The sequence below is a fragment of the Carcharodon carcharias genome, chromosome 6 (genome assembly GCF_017639515.1).
Source record: "Carcharodon carcharias isolate sCarCar2 chromosome 6, sCarCar2.pri, whole genome shotgun sequence".
In the NCBI taxonomy this organism is placed as follows: Eukaryota; Metazoa; Chordata; class Chondrichthyes; order Lamniformes; family Lamnidae; genus Carcharodon; species Carcharodon carcharias.
Window position 1 is genome coordinate 173,672,191 of NC_054472.1, and position 21,187 is coordinate 173,693,377.

At 43.9% G+C, this 21,187-nt stretch overlaps 1 protein-coding gene across 1 annotated transcript in view; it reads right to left on the minus strand.

Moving 5' to 3' along the window:
• Positions 1–21,187, minus strand: part of LOC121279061 (piezo-type mechanosensitive ion channel component 2-like) — a 1,076,252-nt gene that overhangs the window by 479,928 nt on the left and 575,137 nt on the right. Inside the window, exon 5 of the mRNA XM_041189919.1 lies at positions 6,818–6,980. Coding sequence (XP_041045853.1) covers positions 6,818–6,980 — 163 coding nt within the window. The remainder of the gene's footprint in view (positions 1–6,817; positions 6,981–21,187) is intronic.

Here is a 21,187-nt window from a genome sequence, read left to right on the forward strand (position 1 = left end):
GCATTATGAACCAAATGGTGTTCATAGGAATATAGGACTTAGGAACAGAAGTAGGCCATTCATCCCTTCAAGCCTGCTCCACCATTCAATACGATTCTGCCTGATCTGGTTGTGGTGTCAACTCCACTTTGCTGTCTGCTCCCCATAACCCTCAGCTCCCTAGGCTATCAAAAACCTGTCTAACTCTGCCTTGAATAAATTCAATGACCCAGCTACCAGTGCTTTCTGGGGAAAATAATTCCACATACTTACAACCTTTGAGAGAAAAAAATTCTCCTCATCTTTGTTTTAAACAGTAGATCTCTTAGTCTTAAAGTGTGTCCCCTGGTTCTAGTCCCTCCCACAAGTAGAAACATCCTCCCGGTATCTACCCCATCAAATCCCCTCAGGATCTTACATGTTTCAGTAAGATCACCTCTCATTCTTCTAAACTCCAATGGGCATAGGTCCAACCTGTTCAAGCTTTCTTCATAAGATAAGACCCTCACCCCAGGAATATGTTGACTAAACCTTCTCTGAACTACTTCAAATGCAATTATTTCTCTTTTCAAATCAGCAGACCAAAACTGTGTACAGTACTCCAGATGTGGTCTGACCAATTCCCTGTACAGCTGCAGTAAAACTTCCCTACTTTTGTATTCCATTCCCCTTGCAATAAATATCAACATTCCACATGGCACCTTAATAACTTGCTGTACCTGCATACTAACTTTTTTTGTGATTCATGTACCAAGACACCCAGATCCCTCTCTACCACCTAGTTTTGCAATATCTCTTCATTTAAATAGTATACTTCTTTTCTATTCTTCCTGCTAAAGTGCATAAGTTCACATTTTCCCACATTATAGTCCATCTGCCAAATGTTTGCCTATTCACTTAACCTGTCTATATCTCTTTGCAGACTCTCTACCTCCTCTTGACAACTTACTTTCCCACCTATCTTGGTGTCATCAGCAAATTTAGCTACAATACCTTTCATCCAAATCATTGATGTGATTGTAAATAGTTGGGGCCCCAGCACTAATCCCTGTGGCACTCCACTTGTTACAGCTTTCCAACCCAAAATAGACCCATTTATCCTTACTCTCTGGTTCCTGTTAGCTAACCAATCCTTTATCTATGTGCTGTAAACTTTTCTTCAATCTAAAGTTTCAAATTGGTTCACAAAGTTAAATTCTCAAAAAGGGCTCATTTAATAATGAATATTTCACCAAATAGTTGAATATTTGATGAGATGTACCAAGCTCAGTGAACATAGGCCAGAGAGGGAAATTATAGTAAAAGCTGCACTCCTAGGTGAGAAGTTTCTCCCCATCGGGCGGGCCGTTCGGGAGCTGGTGTGGGTGGGCGCAGAGCCAATCACTGCCTGCGATCGATTCCATGTCGCCATTTTATGTGGGTGGGCCAATTAAGGCCTGCCCAGTGTGAGGCGTGGCTCCCGAGGATAGCAGGAGTGGCCAAGCGGTGGTGGGAGTGCAATGACGGCAGGGTCCAATGGCGATCCAGCGGCCTGTTCAAATAGAGCGCAGGCAGCCTTGTAAAAGGCTGTTCATCAAGGCCAACAGAAGGGCTCCCCAGAACACTGCTGGACAGCAGGCCAGGCAGGAGGGTAGGGCATCAGGGCAGTGTGCCCCTTGGTATTCTGATGAGTGCCTAGCTGCCCTCCTGGAGGAGGTGGCAGCACGGTGGGAAGTCCTCGTTCCGAGGGACAGGAGGAGGAGGGCTCCCCCCCTCTGACCAAACGTGCCTGGGAGGAGGTGGCAGACATAGTCAGCGCGCATGACATGGTGCAACGCACATGGCTCCAATGCCATATGCGATTCAACAACCCCTTGTGCTTGGGGAGGGTGAGTACCATATTGGCAGAGGTCACTTAACACAGCAGGTAGGCTTTCCCCTGCAGCCCCCTCCCCCACCAACTTTGAATTAATTTACAGCATTGAATCCTTTACGGCATGTTTCCCTCACTGGATGGGCCAGCAGATATTGCCCATGCCTAGATCACCCTGAGAGAGTAGTGCTGAGATGGGTTCTGCACCCGCAACATGTGTTAGACTGACACCAGGGTACTGCTTTGGAGGCAACCTCAAGGATCTGCACCTAGGCGCAGTGCTGGAACTGCGAAACATGTCACAGTCAGAATGCTGACATGCTGGGAGGGGAACTTCTAGGTGGCGGGGCACCAATCCATCTGCTGCCCTTGGAATTCCATGTGCTTGTGTCTCCTTGCTTTGCAAGGTTAGACCATGTGGTGCCAAATGTGATGGAGGCAGCAAGTGGGCAAGAGGGGGTCAGCCCTGGCTTCTTGGTGTGAGTGTGCGGCAGCTGCGGGGTGATGAAGCACTGGAGCCCTGCAATGTCCCATTCAGGTTGGGGGTGGCAGGGATGCGAGGGAATCCAGGTACAGGCTGGACTAATCAATGCTCTTCTCTCTTTTTCAGGAGAAGACCGCACACAATGCCGTCGAGCAGATGCGGACTGGTGGAGGCCAGGCCTAGTTGGCAATCATAACCAAATATGAGCAGGAGGCGATGGATCTGGAGAGGTGTCATGCGCCCAGGTCCACTGGTGGTGGTGAAGCTGGGGTATCACGGGGAGGTAAGGTTGCCAAGCACTGAGGTCACCATCCCAGCAGTCATGGCACTGCTGAATGTTCAGTGATTGAAGCGTACAACATGGGTTGACCATTGATTATGGAACGATGAGTGCATACCAATCTGAGGGATAGGCATGCACATTGACATTATCTCCCCTTCACTAATCAAATATCCCTGTTCTTTCTTTCAGCATCACTGGAGCAGGGCCAGGAGGAGGAGGCAGAGAGGCCACGTCTGACACCAGAGGGTCCTGAACAATTGGATTCACCAGCATCACACCATCTCTGCCAGGCAGGCACCAGTGCAGATACTAGCACCTCGGTGGGAATTAGATCGTCGGTTAGTGTCCCGGGGCACAGCAGTGAAGGCACTTCACATTCGCTTGAAAGAGAGTGCCCATGGCACCAGCATTCGGGATCAGGCACATGCTCAGTCGGTGGCTGATGATGTGCCTCTGAATTCGTCCGTGAGGCAGCAGACGCTGGAAGTACAGCAGGGTATACAGGACGATTTGGCAGAAATACATGAGGCAATGCATGGTATGGTGCCTGTGCTGGCAGAGTCCATGCGGAGCATCGCTGATGCAATGAGCCTCATGGCTGCATGCCATCCTTCCTCCATGGAGAGAGTGGCGACTCTCGTGAAGAGGCTGCTCCAGAACAATCAGGGCCTCCTGGGGTTGCACTCGGCCGTGCAAGCCCTCACAGCAGCATTGACCTCAGCTGGTCAGTGTCAGTGTGGGAGATGGATTGGGCACCAAGTATCCCAGCTCAATGCCCATCCATCAATGGTGAGCAGTGACAATAACAATCAGACTGAAGTAGCTTACATACTGTTGTGCCAACCAGTCAGATGTTAACATAAGGGAACAGAAAGAGCTATTTAGGAGCGAGCCTGGGCAAGGACACAGCAAGACAGTATAACCGACCTTGTTGTGAAAAAAATAAAAGCATGATATCACAGGGTCTGTGGGTGGCAGGGCCATTCTCCACTTTCCCCACTTCTGGCAGAATATGAGAAGATGATGAGCCTTCCCTCAACTTTTTCTGGCCCTCCCCCATGTCATCCCACTCTTGCAGACCTTTAAAAACTCAGCCCCACGTTTGCCTATGCCACCTGCCAACTGGGTGCTTTTGTGCCCATTTAGTACCTGTAAAATGGGTATAAATTTCTGGCGCATGGTAGGCTTGAGCTTAACATGGCCAGTCTCATAGTTCAGCAAGAACCTCAACTACATAGTGAAAACAGGAAAGTACAAATCAGATCAAAGCATGTTGGAAGTATATCATGCTTGATATGTGACCAACTTGAGTACTATGATTGGTTTTGGGCATTGAGAAATTCAAGCCATGGAAGCAGTGCAGAAGAGCCACATGTAAGAATCCTAGGAGCACCCCTAAAGACGAGCACAAAAAATTTGGGATAGACTTCTCATTGTTCTGGTATGTCCAAGCTGTATATGTGAAAAATTACTTTCAGATTGTTGGATCCTAGTCACCAATTTGCTGGATCCTGTGTGCAAGCTAGTTGTAAGAGGTGGCCGATTTGGTACTAATGATAGAGTTGAGTAGCAGACACTTCATTGGCAGAAACTCCGGGGTTATTTACAAAGGTACTCGGCAGCAATTAAACATGTGCTACCACTTCAAACTCTATCTCTATCCTACTGCTGCTACTAACTACTGACTACAGACTACTAGTACAGAGGTAGCCCATGCCACTTTGCTATTGGGCACTAAGATCATGTGATCTTCCATTATAACATTCTTCTTAAAGGTATATCGTACATCAGGTTACCACGCAGGTAAACTGTGGCAGCAGGATAAGCATAATAGCAAGTTAAAATTGATGTCAGAAAAATGTTCATGGAAGGAAGGATAAACCTATGGAATAGATTCTTGAGCAGGTTTAGTGGAACCAGAAACCCTGAAATCATTTAAGAAACAGTCATGATGGAGGTCTGTAGGGACTTCTTACATGCATGAACTAAGATAGGCTTAAAACAACTTTCCTCTATAGGATTTATCAAGTAATTTGCTATTTTGACAATTGCATTCCCTTGTCCACATGATTTATTTTTTCTTATTTTCTGTTTTTCTTTCATTCCTCATTTCTACTCTTTATTCAAATTTCCACAAATTCTCCGTTACACTGTGCAAGTTCCTGTAATCCTTACACTAAGATAATAAACAGAACTCATACCATAAAAGATGAGCGAACTCCTCTCAGTAAATGATACAAGAGTTCAGTAACTATTTTAGGAGCTATCGAAGTGTTTTGTTTATAAGAATAGTTCTTTTGGGTAGCGATTCAATCAGCTTGGAGCACTGAAAGTGTGTTTTACATTATCTCTATCTATTTCAACAGCACATTTATTAAGACAAGAGTCTGAAACTTCAATTGCTGCCCAAGATAGAAGTGGGATAAGTTAGATTTAGATTTTAGTCTTGTGAAGGAACCTATCTTTTAAAATTTGACCTATGAGCAGAATTTTGCCCTAGGTTGGCGGGCGGGCCCCACTGGCTCGGCAGCAGGCAGGCGGCCGAACTCCGCTGCCAAAGTGGGCCAGCAGCTGAACTCTGCCACCAAAGCAGGCCCTGTTGCCATTTTAAGTGGCAGGCCAATTAAGGCCCACCCAGCAGCCTGCCCAACAGGAAGCGCTATGTGCTTCCTGTGTGTGTGGTGGGGGCGGGGAAGAGGGATTCCCCATCTGTCAAAGTGCGCTCTTTCGCGCATGCGTGCTAAAGAGCACACTGCTCCCTGAGACTAAGTGCTGTCTCAGGGAGATCAGTGAAAGTTTTACAAACTTAAAAAATAGAAAAATTAAAAAATTATTAACATGTCCCCCTCATGTGACAACGTCACACGAGATGAGACATGTTAATAAATATCACATAAAACTTATTAAACATTTTTAAAGTGGACATGAAACCTCATCCCGCCAGTGGATAAGGTTTTATGTTTTTTCTATTGCCCGCTGGGGCTCCTGGCCTGTCCGCCAGCCTTAAGGTTGGATGGGCAGGGCCTTTAACTACTTTAATTATCCTGTCAATGGCCTTAATTGGCCATTGACAGGTTGGCAGGCGGACAGCTGATTTCACTGTCCACCCACCTTCCTCAATATTTAAATGGACCGGGATGATGTCAGGGGTTCCTCCCGACGTCATCCCGTGTCGTTTTCCCGTCGGTGAGCGGGCCCCACCCCCAAATCGCCAACGGGAAAATTCAGACCCATGTGTTTTTGGGGCAGAGGAGTACAACACTCGGCAAATCCAGGACTCTGGTTCAAGAGCAGGGTGTGGGAGGGGGTACAGGCCATGCATGTTCGGTTCCAGGTTTCCCTTGACCACTGCTCAGAGATGGCACGAAAACCTGACCATGGGACCTGGTGAGATGGCACGAGAAGCTTGCACACTCAACATTGTGGCTTTATTCTCTTTAGTCAGTAACTGGGATTTTAAATTTTGTCTACTTTATGGAAATGAGGTTACTGGTGCCTAATCAAATCATAAGTCTCAATCACTAGAAGCTTTATAATAAATATGAATGAACTGTCCTTACACAGGTGCCATTGTCCTTACGTGGGTGCCAATTAAGGTTGACGGACACAGTTCAAAACGCATGAATGTGTTGTATATGTGAAATGCAACACTGAACTGAGAAACACCAAAAGGTTTTCTTCTCTTGAGACCTATCATAAGATAATACTTTCAGATGTTATTCTTAATTTTCTACATTACAACAGTGACTATACATCAAAAGTATTTCATTGGTTGTGAAGCACTTTGAGATGTCTTGAAAAACACTAGGCCCAATAATCTCTTGTCTGTGTCCATTCTTCTTCAGGTTAAAGGTAGGTGAACCATTATCATAGCTATGCTGTATTATACTTGACCAAGTTAACATTGCAATGATTGATTTTCACCTCATTTGAACTGAGCTTTCCCACCCAGCTGACAAGTAACAAAATCCGTTATGCTGTGGGTTGCAAGTTCAAGGGTCAATCAATGCCAGGACTAAATGAAGAAATGATACGACAACAGCCTGAAGCACATGCCTTAACATTATGTCAGCAAACCATCTGCTTTTAGCTGTTCAACAAATAAAGAAAGAGTCATTAAAACAATAACATTGTTTCACTCAAAGCTTTGGATTCATAAACAAGGTTCCTACTTTATTGTAAAGGCTAAGGCAAAGGGTAAAAAAAAGATAAGTTTTACCTGTTCTTCATTCTGGAACTCTGGATTGTACTGTGCCATTTCCTCTGTTGGTGGCTGCTGAACTAATTTTTTACAGACAAGCCATGTAGCCAAGCCAGCAACAAACATTCCAACATCTGGAGCAAAAAGTCTAATAATGTTCCCAGCATCTGCCCCACTCACACTGTGAAGGAAAACAAAATGCATCTTAAGTAAATGTGAATAATTTTTAAATTAACATAACATTTTAGTAGGATGTACATTCATTCAGTTTTATCATTCAATTCATAATTCTAGCAGCAAGAGGCTGGTGCTGATGATAGACTAGCATTGAATATAAAATTGCAACAAGAATTCATAGTTCCAGATTTAATGTAGCACTAACACAATCTTGGATCATCAGTTTTTACCTTTTACAGTACTTACTCAAAAGCATTATTGTGCACTGAAAGTTTATTTCTTTGAGATAATTTCTTCCAGTATTTCTCTAGAATCCCATGCCGTGCACCATTCCCAACCAATGTTGAGGGGGTTTGTTTTAACATTTGAGCAAACTGCATTGGCAGATTACAACCCAAGGGGTGAATATGAACATTATTTCAACATTTCACACGATTTCCTCCTGCTTTTCCCCATCTTCTTGCCCCTCAGCATGGTTAACAATCATGTGGCGTATTGGGAATGTCCTAAAATTTTATACAAAATGCCCACTGAAGCTTCAATTCGCTGCACCATAAAGCTCAAAAAGATGGAAATAGCTAATTGCAAACACACTTCTGTTAAATCATTCCAACAGTCCCTCAATGAACATCACTAAAAAAAATTATCTGGTCATTATCTCATTGTCATTTGTGGGAGTTCTGCACAAATTGGCTATCCCATTTCCTACATTACAACATCAATTATATTTAATATAAAAAGTGCGACATCGGCTGGAAAGTGCTTTGATCATCCTGATGTTGTGAAAAAGCTACAAAAATGCAAGTCCTTCTTCAAAGTATTTTCTTATCTCATCCGCAGAAATAAATATTGTCTTCCAGGGAGAGGCTACAATATCCTTTTATATTACCATGCTGTATTACGTAACTGATGCCACAGTGCAAACTTAAAGCAATAAATGAAGACTGGAAGCAGAGATTAACTGAAATAATTTATTACTTCCTTTTTACTTGTCTTGCTTCTTTTGTTGCTAAACCTAGTGGAAGAGCCAAGGTGCATAGTACGAGTTGTAAACCATAGTTGGGAAAACAAGGTAAATTAAAAAGTAAGGATTCTGTAATGCCAAAGAAGGATAAACTAAAGGGGATAGGGAGTAAAATAGATTTGAAAAATATCATGCTCAGTCCCCAAGAGTAAAAACACAGAATATTTATCTTTTTACATTCAATCATTGAATGAAAGGGAAAATTTAACATGTGTATTAAGAATGCTAATCAGGAAATGTGCCATGTTTTAGTATAGATGTAAAAATCAACATAGTTGGGAGATGAAGCATCTTTTTTATTAGAAAACCAAAAAGGAACAAACTGCCCTTCACACCAAAAAGACGTATTTATTTCTACATCTGTTCTGCAATGACAAATATTGGCAAGAAATCATTCACCCTCTCTGCAGCAAACACAGCAATAAAAATAGTATGAGTCATCCACAAACATTCACATAAGATTTCACAGTCCTGTCTGGATAAGATTTCCTTGAGTCTACAGTGGTATGTTTAGCTGCCTAGTCTGTAAAAGGGCTACACATAACATTCATTGTGCAACGACTTGAATTTGGTTTCACTACCATCCCCTACCCCTATCATCCATTTCATATATGGCTCCCAAAAGGGGAGTTTCTGATCCGAACTGTGCTTCAGTCCCAGATGCTAATCTAAGGTCAGGCATAACTGCACTGAAGTGGATGGAGAAAGTGGAGAGAGCTTATCCCCAAACTTCTAAGTACCTAGTTGCAGAACACTATTGCATGAAAGATGGGACAAGTTGTGGTAGGGAACAGTACATATAAGAACTTTTAAATTTTAAGCATGACTCACACTAAAGTCATAAAAGTGCATTCCAAGAAATTGAAAATGCAGCGCAGGTTTTGGGGAGGAAATTTTTTTTTAAAATACCTAAAATTTACAATAAAATAGCAAGAAAATGGCTGTTTCTTACTGCTTGTTGTTTCTTGCACTTCACAAATGAGCCTTAGTTTTACACCTGTTTTGAGCCAGCATAATTACAGAAAATTCATGTACAAGTCTCTAGCTCAGGGTGCAGCCATTGTAATGAGTCAAGTTGTATTTGGGGCAAGTATCAACAGAGGGGTGTAAAAGATTGAGGAAATTCAGGTGTAGCATAAGTACATGCTTAACACATTTGCAACTGAGTTTTCTCTATTTTTTAAGCTGAGTATTTGTTTTATACCCCAATTTTACATGTCTCTGGTGGAGGACATGAAATTAGTAGAACTAATTTACTTACTATGCACTCCCAGCCTTTCATGCTGGAAGCACATATTAGAAATTTGCCATCAACTTTGTATGACTTTTGTGCTATTCAAGATTAATTAAGAAACAGCAAAATATGTATGGCTCTGGTGTCTATGACTTCCTGACAACAGTGATACAATAGTGGGATGAAAAACAGCTCAAGTTGTAAAGGCAATGATTTTTCATTGCCTTTACAACTTGTGCATCCAATTTCAGTGTATGCAAGAAATGTCCCATAGACATTTAACACTGGAAGCAATGTTAATTGCCTGAATTCAAGACTTCCATTCCCCCATCTGGTGAGGAAATACCGCCTCAGAGAGCCAATCAAATAGGCCGGCAGCTCTGTAGCCCTAGTAGCACCAGGTTTGAGCGGTGGCCATTGCTGAGACTACAAGTGTAGTATAAGGGTCTAGCACATATAGGGTTAACATGGGCATCAGTACAATACCGCCAACACAGTGATGTAAGGAAACACATGACCCACATCTAGGGGTCAGTCTAATGTTGGACAGAGCCATGTGCACAAACAAGCATGGAGACAGCTCTCAGCTTGGATCCTTTACTGTATATAGTTCTTGTACATACATATACTGTACATAATTCTTGTAGTTAATAATTACATACAGTTAACCTAATTAAGGCTGTGAAGGCTTCATTAAGACCTACCAAACCGTATCCAACATCCTACAACATGGTGGCAGCAAATAGGAAAAACTAAAACCTCACAAAAAATACAGAGAAAAACTAAAATCCTGCAAGACCAAAGAAAATTTTGAAGAAGCATTTTGACCTGAAGAAAAGCTCGAGAAGTAGATGCATAGAGAAAAGTCACCAGGGAAAAACTCCAAAGATAGGCTTGGAAGCTGAAGGCAGAAATTTAAAATTCTGTTTAAAAACTTTGTTGGAGAAACCAGATTCCCAAGTCAGCGCCTGAACATGTGGCGTCCGAGCTCGCTCCAAGAAGAAAAAAAAATTAGTTCAGAAAAAGCATGACTAAAGAATCAGTATTATTAAAGACCAGTTTTCCAAAGAGGTGACTAAGTGTGTAGAAGAGGGTAATGTAGTTGTTATAGTCTACATGAGCTTCTGTAATGCTTTTGACAAGGTCTCACATGAGAGACTGGGCAAGAAGGTAAGAGCTCATGGGATCCAGGGCAACTTGGCAAATTGGATCCAAAATTGGCTTAGTGGCAGGAGGCAGAGGGTGATGGTCGAAGGTTGTTTTTGTGACTGGAAGCCTGTATCCAGTGCCGTATCGCAGGGTTCGGTGCTGGGTCCTTTGCTGTCTGTAGTATACATTAATGATCTGGACATGAATGTGGGAGGTATGATCAGCAAGTTCACAGGCGACACGAAAATTGATGGTGTGGTAAATAGCGACAAGGAAAACCTTAGACTACAGGACGATACAGGCGGGCTGGTCAGATGGGCAGAACAGTGGAAAATGGAAGTTAATCCTGAAAAGTGTTAGATGATGTATTTTGGGATGACTAACAAGGCAAGACAGTACACAATGAATGGTAGGACCCGAGGAAGTACAGAGGATCAAAGGGACCTTGGTGTGCATGTCCATAGATCCTTGAAGGCAGCAGGGCAGGTGGATAAGGTGGTTAAGAAGGCATATGGGATACTCGCCTTTATTAGTCAAGGCATTAAATACAAGAGCAGGGAGGTTATGATGGAGCTGTATAAAGCATTAGTTAGGCCACATCTGGAGTACTGTGTGCAGTTTTGGTCACCACACTATAGGAAGGATGCTATTGCACTGGAGAGAGTGCAGAGGAGATTCACCAGGATGTTGCCTCGCTGGAGCATTTCAGCTATGACGAGAGAGTAGATAGGGTGGTGTTGTTTTCCTTAGAGCAGAGAAGGCCGAGGGGAGATCCGATTGAGGTGCACAAAATTATGAGGGGCATAGATAGGGTAGATAGGAAGAAACTTTTCCCCTTGGTGGAGGAGTCAATAACCACGGAACATAGATTTAAGGTAAGGGGCAGGAGGTTTAGAGGGGATTTGAAGAAAAACATTTTAACCCAGAGGATGGGGGGTGGGGGGGGTGGGTGCGAGTATCTGGAACTCACTGCTTGAAAGGATGGTAGAGGCAGGAATCCTCACAACATTTAAGAAGTATTTACATGAACACTTGAAATGCCATAGCATACAAGGCTACTGGCCAAGTGCTGGAAAATGGGATTAGAGTAGATAGGGGCCTGATGACCGGCATTGACATGATGCACCGAAGGGCCCCTTTCCGTGCTGCAAATCTCTATGACTCTATGAGAAAAGCCAGGATTCAACATTTTTGTGCCCCTAAAGCATAGAGCTGAAATGGAGAAGTCTGCAGCTAGTAGACCCAAGCAACCACTGTTTAAATTTTTTTCAAGGCTGAAAGCGATCAGCATTGTAATGGCAGCTGCCAAAACCAGCAAGCATGGGTAAACCCTTTACCTTCAAACAAACGGCAGCGCCATTTTGAATTTCAGGAACTTCTTAAAGCTGAACTGCACTTGAATTTTTTTTAACCATTGATCAGAAATCTACTCTTCCAGATAAATTTTGACTTATCCAAGGCCCAAATCAATCACATAATTGGGGACTGTGAAGAAAAAGATTCCTTATATACATGATTGCTTCAGCTCTGGATAAAGAGACAAAAGCTGAATAAGTTAACACATTGCGTTAGTCGGTAGGCCTGATGGTGGATGACAATATTGCTAGACAAGAAATCAACAAATTCCAAAATCATTCAATATTTGTTTTAACCCAAGAAGAAACAAAATTCTAAAAAGAGCTAAATTTATTAGGTGTGTCCAGCAGGCAGGAGAACCTGTCAACACATTCATTAATGATCTGTACAGGATGGCTGAAGGCTGCGACTGAAAATCAGAATTTATCAGGGATAGAATAGTTGTGAGAGTAGCGGATGATGCACTCTCAGACATGCTGCAGTGAAAGAAGATCTAACTCTTGATAAAGCTACCCAGAATGCTAGACAGTCTGAACTTCATGTGTAGCACAGGTCCATTTTAAGAGAAGAAAGTAAATTATAGTACAAAGAAATGTCACAAATGTTAAACAGCACAGAAACAGGAACACTCCAGGCCAAGGGATGCAACACCCCAAATGACCAGTAGAGTGACTATGCCAGAGCTGTGGAACAAAGCACCCCCACAGGTGACATCAATGTCCTGCAATTTCAGCCTAATGCTTCCAATATAATAGAATTGGACACTCCGCCAAAACGTGCAATGCCAAAACATCTAAGTGCACAGAAGACCCAAAAATTATTCATGAGGTCAAGACTGCATATCAAGAGGACACACAGCCATGCCATGCTTCTTGGCTGAGGTCAATGTTCCAGGAGTTTCATATTGGAATGCGGACATTTTGGTTAATGGCCATCTCACAAACTTTAAATTGGACATGGCAGCCAGTGTTACGGTCCTATCGGACAAAGAACCATGGTTGAGAGACCTGTGGCTTTCAACAACAGACACACCACTCTATGGTCCCAGAGGAATCCGACTTCCAGTCATAGGCATGACTCTTGAATCACTAAGGTATGGCGGCAAACAAATCTTCAAGCTGATGTACATCATCCGTAATGAGTCTTTTTCTCTCTTGAGCAGAGATGCATTTTTAGCCCTTAATCTCCTCAAAATGGCAGAAGACTTCAAGACAGCCACTGTCCTAAATTGTGCAGAATTGCAAAGTCCCAAGAGCTCAAACAAGAAAGAGCATTCTGAATAGAATTTCAGCTGTGAACTGCCTCCTCTCTTTGCAGAGCAGGTTTGTCCATTTTCGTTAAGAGGCTGGAAAGCCCTCATTGATGAGACCAGCCAACCACTCAGGTGGTTACCATGACAACTCCAGCAGAGGACAGACAAGAGAACAAACAATGCCCAGAAGAACCACAATCTCCGGTTCTGACAACTATTGATGATATCAACACGGCAACCACAGAGCAAACGTTGCAATTCCCAGCCTGCATGACAGTGCCACAGACAATACTGGAACCAAGTAGGAGCTGTCCATTGCCATCAGCATATCACATAGCCAAACGCAAAAGTGAGCTTACTAAAAAAACCACATCCTCATTATAGGAATGGCCATCATCCATCACAGAGGACATCACAACAACCCACACAACAAAGGAAGAAGAGGAAAAAATGACTTGGAAAGGAGCATCACATTCATCAACCCCACAAAAACAGGATGGAACAGCAATCAGTTATCACCACAACTAGCAAATCGACAAAAAGTGGTATACCAGGGAATGGAAAAAGAGGATAAAAAGATACCCAGATGCCAGAACAACCTCCAAATCAACAGTTTACTTACAAAGACGGAGCCTACCAGTCCTCTGACACTAGTGTGAACAAGATATTGGAAGGGTTTTAAGGTCTCCAGACTACCTGAAACTAAGAACTCAGAGACTTGAAATGGAGACAGGGTAGTAATATTTTTTTCATTCATGGGATGTGGGCTTCACTGGCTAGGCCAGCAATTATTTCCCATCCCTAGCTGTCCTTGAGAAGGTGGTGGTGAGCTGCCTTCCTGAATTGCTGCAGTTCATGTGGCGTAGGAATGCTCACACAGCTGCTAGGAAGGGTGTTCCAGGATTTTGACCCAGCGACAGTGAAGGAACGGCGATATATTTCCAAGTCAGAATGGTGAGTGACTTGGAGGGGAACTTCCAGGTGGTGGTGTTCCCATCTATCTGCTGCCCTTGTCCTTCTAGATGGTAGTGGTCATGAATTTGGAAGGTGCTGCCTAAGGACCCTTGGTGAATTCCTTAGTGCACCTTGTAGATGATACATACTGCTGCTACTGTGTGTCGGTGGTGGAGGAAGTGAATGTTTGTGCCTGTTGTGCCAATCAATGGGATGCTTTGTCCTGGATGGTGTCAAGCTTCTTGAGTGTTGTGGGAACTGCACTCATCCAGGCAAATGGGGAGTATTCCATCAGACTCCTGATTTGTGCCTTGTAGATGGTGGACAGGATTTGTGGAGTCAGGAATTGAGTTACTCGCCGCAGGACTCCTAGCCGCCTCTGAACTGCTCTTGTAGCCACAGTATTTATATACCTAGTCCAGTTCAGTTTCTGGTCAATGGTAACCCCCAGGATGTTGATAATGGGGGATTCAGCGATGGTAATACCATTAAACGTCAAGGGGTCATGGTTAGATTCTCTCTTGGTGAAGATGGTTATTGCCTGGCACTTGTGTGGCACGAATGTTACAGGCCACTTGTCAGTCCAAATCTGGATATTGTCCAGATCGGGTTGTATTTGGACAAAGATTGCTTCAGTATCTGAGGAGTTGTGAATGGTGCTGAGCACTGCACTATCATTAGCGAACACTTCTGACCTTATGATGGAAGGAAGGTCATTGAAGCAGCTGAAGATGATTTGGATGAGGAGGCCTGCAGCAACCACAACCTTCTTCCTTTGTGCTAGGTATGACTAACCAATGGAGAGTTTTTGCCCTGATTCCCATTGACTCTAGTTTTGCTAGGGCTCCTTGATGCCACACTTGGTCATATGTACTCTTGATGTCCAGGGCAGTCACTCTCGCCTCACCTTGGGAGTTCAGCTCTTTTGTCCATGTTTGAATCAAGGTCAGGAATCAAGATAATGAGGTCAGGAGCTGAGTGGCCCTGGCGGAACCGAAACTGGGCATCAGTGAACAGGTTACTGTTAAGCAAGTGCTGCTTGATAGCACTGTTGAAGGCCCCTTCCATTACTTTACTGATGATCAAGAGTAGACTGATGGGGCAGTAACTGGCCGGGTTGGATTTGTCCTGCTTTTTGTGTACAGGACCTGCCTGGGCAATTTTCAATATAGCTGGGTAGATGCCTGTATTGTAGCTGCACTGGAACAGCTTGGCTAGTGGTGTGGCAAGTTCTGGAGCACAAGTCTTCAGTACTATTGCCAGCATATTGTTAGGGCCCATAGCCTTTGCACTACCTAGTGCCTTCCACCATTTCTTGATACTACGTGGAGTGAACTGAATTGGCTGAAGACTGGCATCTCTGATGCTGGGGACCTCCAGAGGAGGCCAAGATGGATCATCCACTCGGCACTTCTGGATGAAGATGTAACAAATGCTTCTATGTAAATACATGAGGTAAAATAGAATAACTTGAAATATATTCGATAAAGATTTGGAGGGGAGTTGTAGCATAAGGGTCTGGCACATATGGAGTTAACATGGGATTGAGTACAGTACCGTCCACACAGTGATGTGAGAGAACACATGACCAGCATCTAGGGTAAAAGCAAAATACTGCAGATGCCGGAAATCTGAATTAAAAACAGAAAATGCTGGAAAAACTCAGCATGACGGCAGTATCAGTGGAGAGAGAAACAGAGTTAACACCTCAAGTCCATATGACTCTTCTTCAATGCTAAAGAGAAGAAGGACATAAGAACATAACATAAGAACATAAGAACTAGGAGCAGGAGTAGGCATTTCAGCCCCTCGAGCCTGCCCAGCCATTCATTACGATCATGGCTGATCTCATTTCGGCCTCAACTCCAATTTCCCACCCTCTCCCCATAACCTTTCAACCCATTGCTAATTAAACATCTGTCCATTTCCTCCTTAAATTTATTCAGCATAACAGCATCCACTGCACCCTGAGGTAGTGAATTCCACAGATTCACAACCCTTTGAGAAAAGTAATTCCTCCTCACCTCTGATTTAAATCTACCACCCCTTAGCCTAAAACTATGGCCTCTTGTTCTAGAATGCCCCAGAAGGGGAAACATCCACTCCACGTCGCCTTTATCTATCCCCTTTAGCATCTTATATACCTCAATTAGATCTCCTCTCATCCTTCTAAACTCTAGCGAGTATAGGCCTAAACTGCTCAATCTCTCCTCATAAGACAAGCCCCACATCTCTGGAATCAATCTAGTGAATGTCCTCTGAACCGCCTCCAGTTGCAACTACATCCTTCCTCAAGAAAGGGGAGCAAAACTGTGCACAGTATTCCAGGTGCGGTCTCATGTGATGGATTTTATACTGTTTAAGAGGGGGTGGAGCAGGTGGAGCTAGACAGAAGGTCAGGGATAGGTGGGGGCTAAGGAGAAATTTGACAAAGATGTCATGGACACAGGACTAAGGAACTGTTAGTGGTGATGTTAAATACTGAAGAAGGTGCTGATACTAGCATAAAAATAAGATTGCAGGATGTGTTAACAACAGAGTAAGGGTCAGTGCTCTGTGAAAGCAAAACATAAGTGACAGATGGCCTTGCGGGGGTGGGGTGGGAGCAGCTGGTGAAAAACACACAAAAGGTAAAACATTTTTAAAAAATAATTGGATTAAAAAAGGGGTAAAGTTGGAGAAAAGAGTTCATGGACTGAAGTTGCTGAACTCAATGTTAAGTCTGGAAGGCTGTACAGGACCAAATTAGAAGATGAGGTGTTATTCCTCCAGTTTGCGTGGGACTTCATTGGAACATTTCAGCAGGCCAAGGACAGATACGTGGGCATGAAAGCAAGATTGTGAGTTGAAATGGCAAGCGACAGGAAGGTCTGGGTCATGCTTGCGGAATGAACAAAGGTGTTCCGCAAAGCAGTCACCCAGTCTGCATTTAATCTCTCCAGTGTACAGGAGACTGCTTTGGGAGCAGTGAATACAATAGACCAAATTGAAGAAGGTGCAAGTGAACTGCTGCTTCACTTGAAAGGAATGTTTGGGGCCTTGGACAGTGAGGAGGAAGGAGGGAAAGGGGGCAGGTGCTGCACCTTCTGTGATTGCATAGGAAGGTGCTGTGGGTAGGGGGAAAGGAGTTGGGGCTGATGGAGGAGTGGACCAGGGTATTACAGATGGGGTGGTAGGTGAGGGAAGATGTGTATGGTGGTTGCATCATATTGGAGTTGGCAGAAATGATATAGAATGATCCTTTGAATGCAGAGATGTTGGGGTGAAAAGTGAAGACAAGGGGCCCCTTATCATGATCTGGGAGCGAGGGGAACAGATGAGGGCAGAGGTGCAGGAGATGGTCAGACTTGGTTGAGGGCCCTGTCAACCACAGTGTGGGGGGGGACCCTTGGTTAAGAAAAAAGGAGGACATGTCAGAAGCGCTGTTTTGAAAGGTAGCGTTATGGGAACAGATGTTACTGAGAAGGCCGAACTGGGAGAATGGGATTGAGTCCTTATAGGAAGCTGTAGTTGAGGTTTTTTCCCCCTAACCATTACCACCCCCCCACTTCCCCAACTCCCCAACCACCCACAGGGCTATCTGTCACTTGTTCTTATGTTTTGCTTTCACAGAATGCTAACCCTTGTTCTGCTATTAACACATTCTGTTATCTTACCTTTATGCCATGATCAACACCTTTAGTCTTTAACACTATCATTAACACTCCCTTTGTCCTGCATCCATGACATCTTTGTCAAATTTCTTCTTAGTTCCCACCTATCCCAGACCTTCTATTTTGCTCCACCTGCCCCACCCCCTCTTAAACAGTAAAAATCCATCACATTTCTACTTCTCTTTAGCTCTGAAGAAGTCATACGGACTCAAAATGATAACTCTGTTTCCCTATCTGCAGATGCTGCCAGACCTGCTGAGTTTTTCCAGCATTTTCTGTTTTTAACCTGCATCTAGGGGTCAGTCTAGTATTGGACAGAGCCATGTGCATGAGCAAGCATGGAGATAGCTCCCAGCTTGAACCCTTTACTGTATATATGTACATATTTCTTGTAGTTAATAAATACATACAGTTAACCTACTTAAAAATACGAAGATTTCATTAAGACCTATCAAACGATATCCAAACAAGAGGAGGTTATGGAGCTGGGCTTCAAAGTAATTCTGGGTTATAGGCAGGGCCTGGCTTGCAAATCCCACTGAGGGGGTTTAAGAGGGGTGGGGGCTGTATTTGAGAGGCTGGGAGCAAGGCATATTTGGGGATATGACTTGGGACAGGCCCAATGGGCAACGAGATCTCCCTCCTTGCCCAATACCAGTCTGCACAGTCAAAACTGTCGGGTTTCTCATATGGCGAGGGCCTCTGCCTGCTGTAGGTAAGGTAGAGACGGAAGCAGAACGAGGCACTTAATTAAGGGTCTCAATAGATCCAAGGGCGGAATGGCTGCCTGATGCCTTCCCTGCCCACCGTAAGATGGGAGACTGGTCTAGGACAGATAGAAAGGCTATGGGAGGCCCACATGCTTCATTTTACGATCACCCCCCACCCCGCCCACTCCTACAAACATGACATGGAGGGGAGGGGCAGGGTGCAAAATCCAGCACACAGTTTTAAATTATTTTCAGATGTAAGGTTTTCAGATCAAATTTATCACATTAATAGTGAATTGCCTCCTACTTAAACTATCAACACTTTAACAAATAAGCTCAATAGGCATTACTTCATGGCAATCGACCCTCAGAAAATACAGATATTTAGCACTCCAACTGTGTTCCCGAACGGGAGAGGGAAGGGTGAGTGGGAGGGAAGTGATGAATGGGAAGCAATGAGGGTTCATGAGAGGGATATGGTGATCAGGAGGGTTGGGTGAGGGAGGCTGTGAGTCAGGAGGATCGAGAGAGGGTTGGTAAGTGGGATGGTTGGAGCGGGAAGCGGTGAGTGGGAGGGTCAGGATATGTAAACAGTGAGCAGGAAGGTTGAAGAGGGAAGTGGCGAGCAAGATGGGGTCAGAAGAGATGGCGAGTGAAGCAGTGATTTGTTTTTAAGAAACTGGGCATCCACAGTAACCAAACAAACAAAAATGGAGGCAACGTTATTCAGGGAACTTCCCTAATTTATATTTTGGGGGAAAAAAAAATTTGAGTGGCAGGCTGAGGCATATTCTTTCAACAACATTTCAATATTTTTATGTCAAATATTTGTATTTTTGGTGATTGTGGTTGTGTCCATCAGGTAAGGAATGTTAAGGCTGGAGAGTGGAACATTTTCCCACTTCGAGTATCCAGACCAAGTACGGCCAAGGCAAAGTAAAGTTGCTTCTATCCTGCCCTAGCAATGTACCATAATGCCAACTTTAGAAAGACTACTACATTTTTATTTCCCACTTCAACCTTTTTTGCTAGAAATTGATTAACATATGTGAAACTGAGCCAAATTGTGCAAATCTGTGCTGTGGGCTCCTCGGCTTATAATGGAATTTATTTCACATATGACTGGAACAGTTCACAGACAAAAACTGAGTTTCAAGCCCGAGTCCAGACAGAAATGAACTTCTAGTGTGCCACCGTATTGCGAGTATTCCAAAAGGTGCATGGATCCATCTGAAATTTAGGGATCCCCAAGGCCATACTACATGATGCAGAGATTTACTACGCTAAAAAAAACAATGGATTTTCCACATCAGAATGTTATAATCACCAAACAAGTTACAAACAAGGATCTACATTGTTGCATCCTTCCTGCAACTATGCTTATATTAGGCTGAAAATTTCATCACAGGAAACACAGTATGATCCACCCAGTCAACTTGGCTTTTGAATCATGGTGACATCATGGCATGGCCAAAAGTGAATGAATTCTGGCAACTCAAATCATGGGGCTAAAAATTAGTTTGTCCCGATTTTCAAATGCTATGTGGGGTGGGTGAGGGCGAGTGAGGGCCATAATTGTGATGTGCCCATTTAGATGAAGGTGAGCAACACATAAAATTCACATACCCACCTTAATGGAATTATTGTGATGCTGGCTGGGGTGTCTCCAGCACTGCTTTCTTGCTTCTCAACAATCTCAGTGATCTCTGCATTCAACAGAACACTCCAGCAGCATTGTTAGCTGATTACACTTTGGCAACTTGTCCTTCTTATAGACAGGTTGCCTCTTATAGGGAAGCGGCGCATAATGATTGTTGTAATGCAAATCCTTGGAAACTGAACATACTGTTCAGTGTATCACAACCCAATCACTCACCCAGCAGCAATCCTTGGTACTCAGAATTCGCACCTACCATCCCAGATACCCCAACTCAACCTCACATACTTACCAAAGCTTCTAGCCTCACACCCAACTCTCATGCCTCCACATACTTCCAGCTATTCAGTTATGGCAGGCACATCACCCAAACATGTTGCTACACAGCTATTGTCATTCAACCCTCTCTTACCGATTAAGGTGGCACACATTCCCAGCTCCAGGCATAGACATCCAGCCTCCCTGAACTTCCCCAACTCTGGACTCCAAACATTCCACTCCCCCCACCTCTCTCTTATTCCACCCCCTCCCCCCCCCACACACACACCAGTCTCATTGATTTTCCCTGGCTCCTCCCTGCTCCCAGCTATGGCCTGGTGCTGAATGTCGATCCACCCAACAGCCAGCCAGCCTTTCAATCTGGCTGGCTGCGGCCAGGAAACTGAGAAAAAATGCTAGCCAGTCCTGCTGTTAAATTTGACAGTACCTTTGGGAAACCCATCCTTATCGGTTTTCTCTCTACAAACCTGCACTACCCCCTACGCCCCAATGCTCCCTCCCCACTTTCCCTCCCCACTTCCGAGTTAATATCCAGCCCACAGAATCTTACAGCACAGAAGGAAGCCAATTGGCACCACTTGCCTGTGCTGGTTCTTTGAAAGAACATTCAAATTAGTCTAACTCCCCTACTCTTTTCCCAAAGATCTTTATGAGACAACTCTTCAAATCGTGATAGACCTTCATAATATCATAACTCTCCATAATGTGGCAGCACTCCATAGCGCAACAGATCTCCATAATGTAACAGTCCTCCATAATGTGACAGTTCCAATAATGTGACAGCTCTCCATAATGTGGGGCATTAGCACCCAAAGGTCACATTATCATTCCTATTGTCACCTTTGAAATGATGGAAAGTAAAATGTACTCGAAATTCCTTTCCATAAAATAGCTCTGAACACATTCCATTTTTATTCCGTTGTTTTATTTTCTAGTTCTCGTT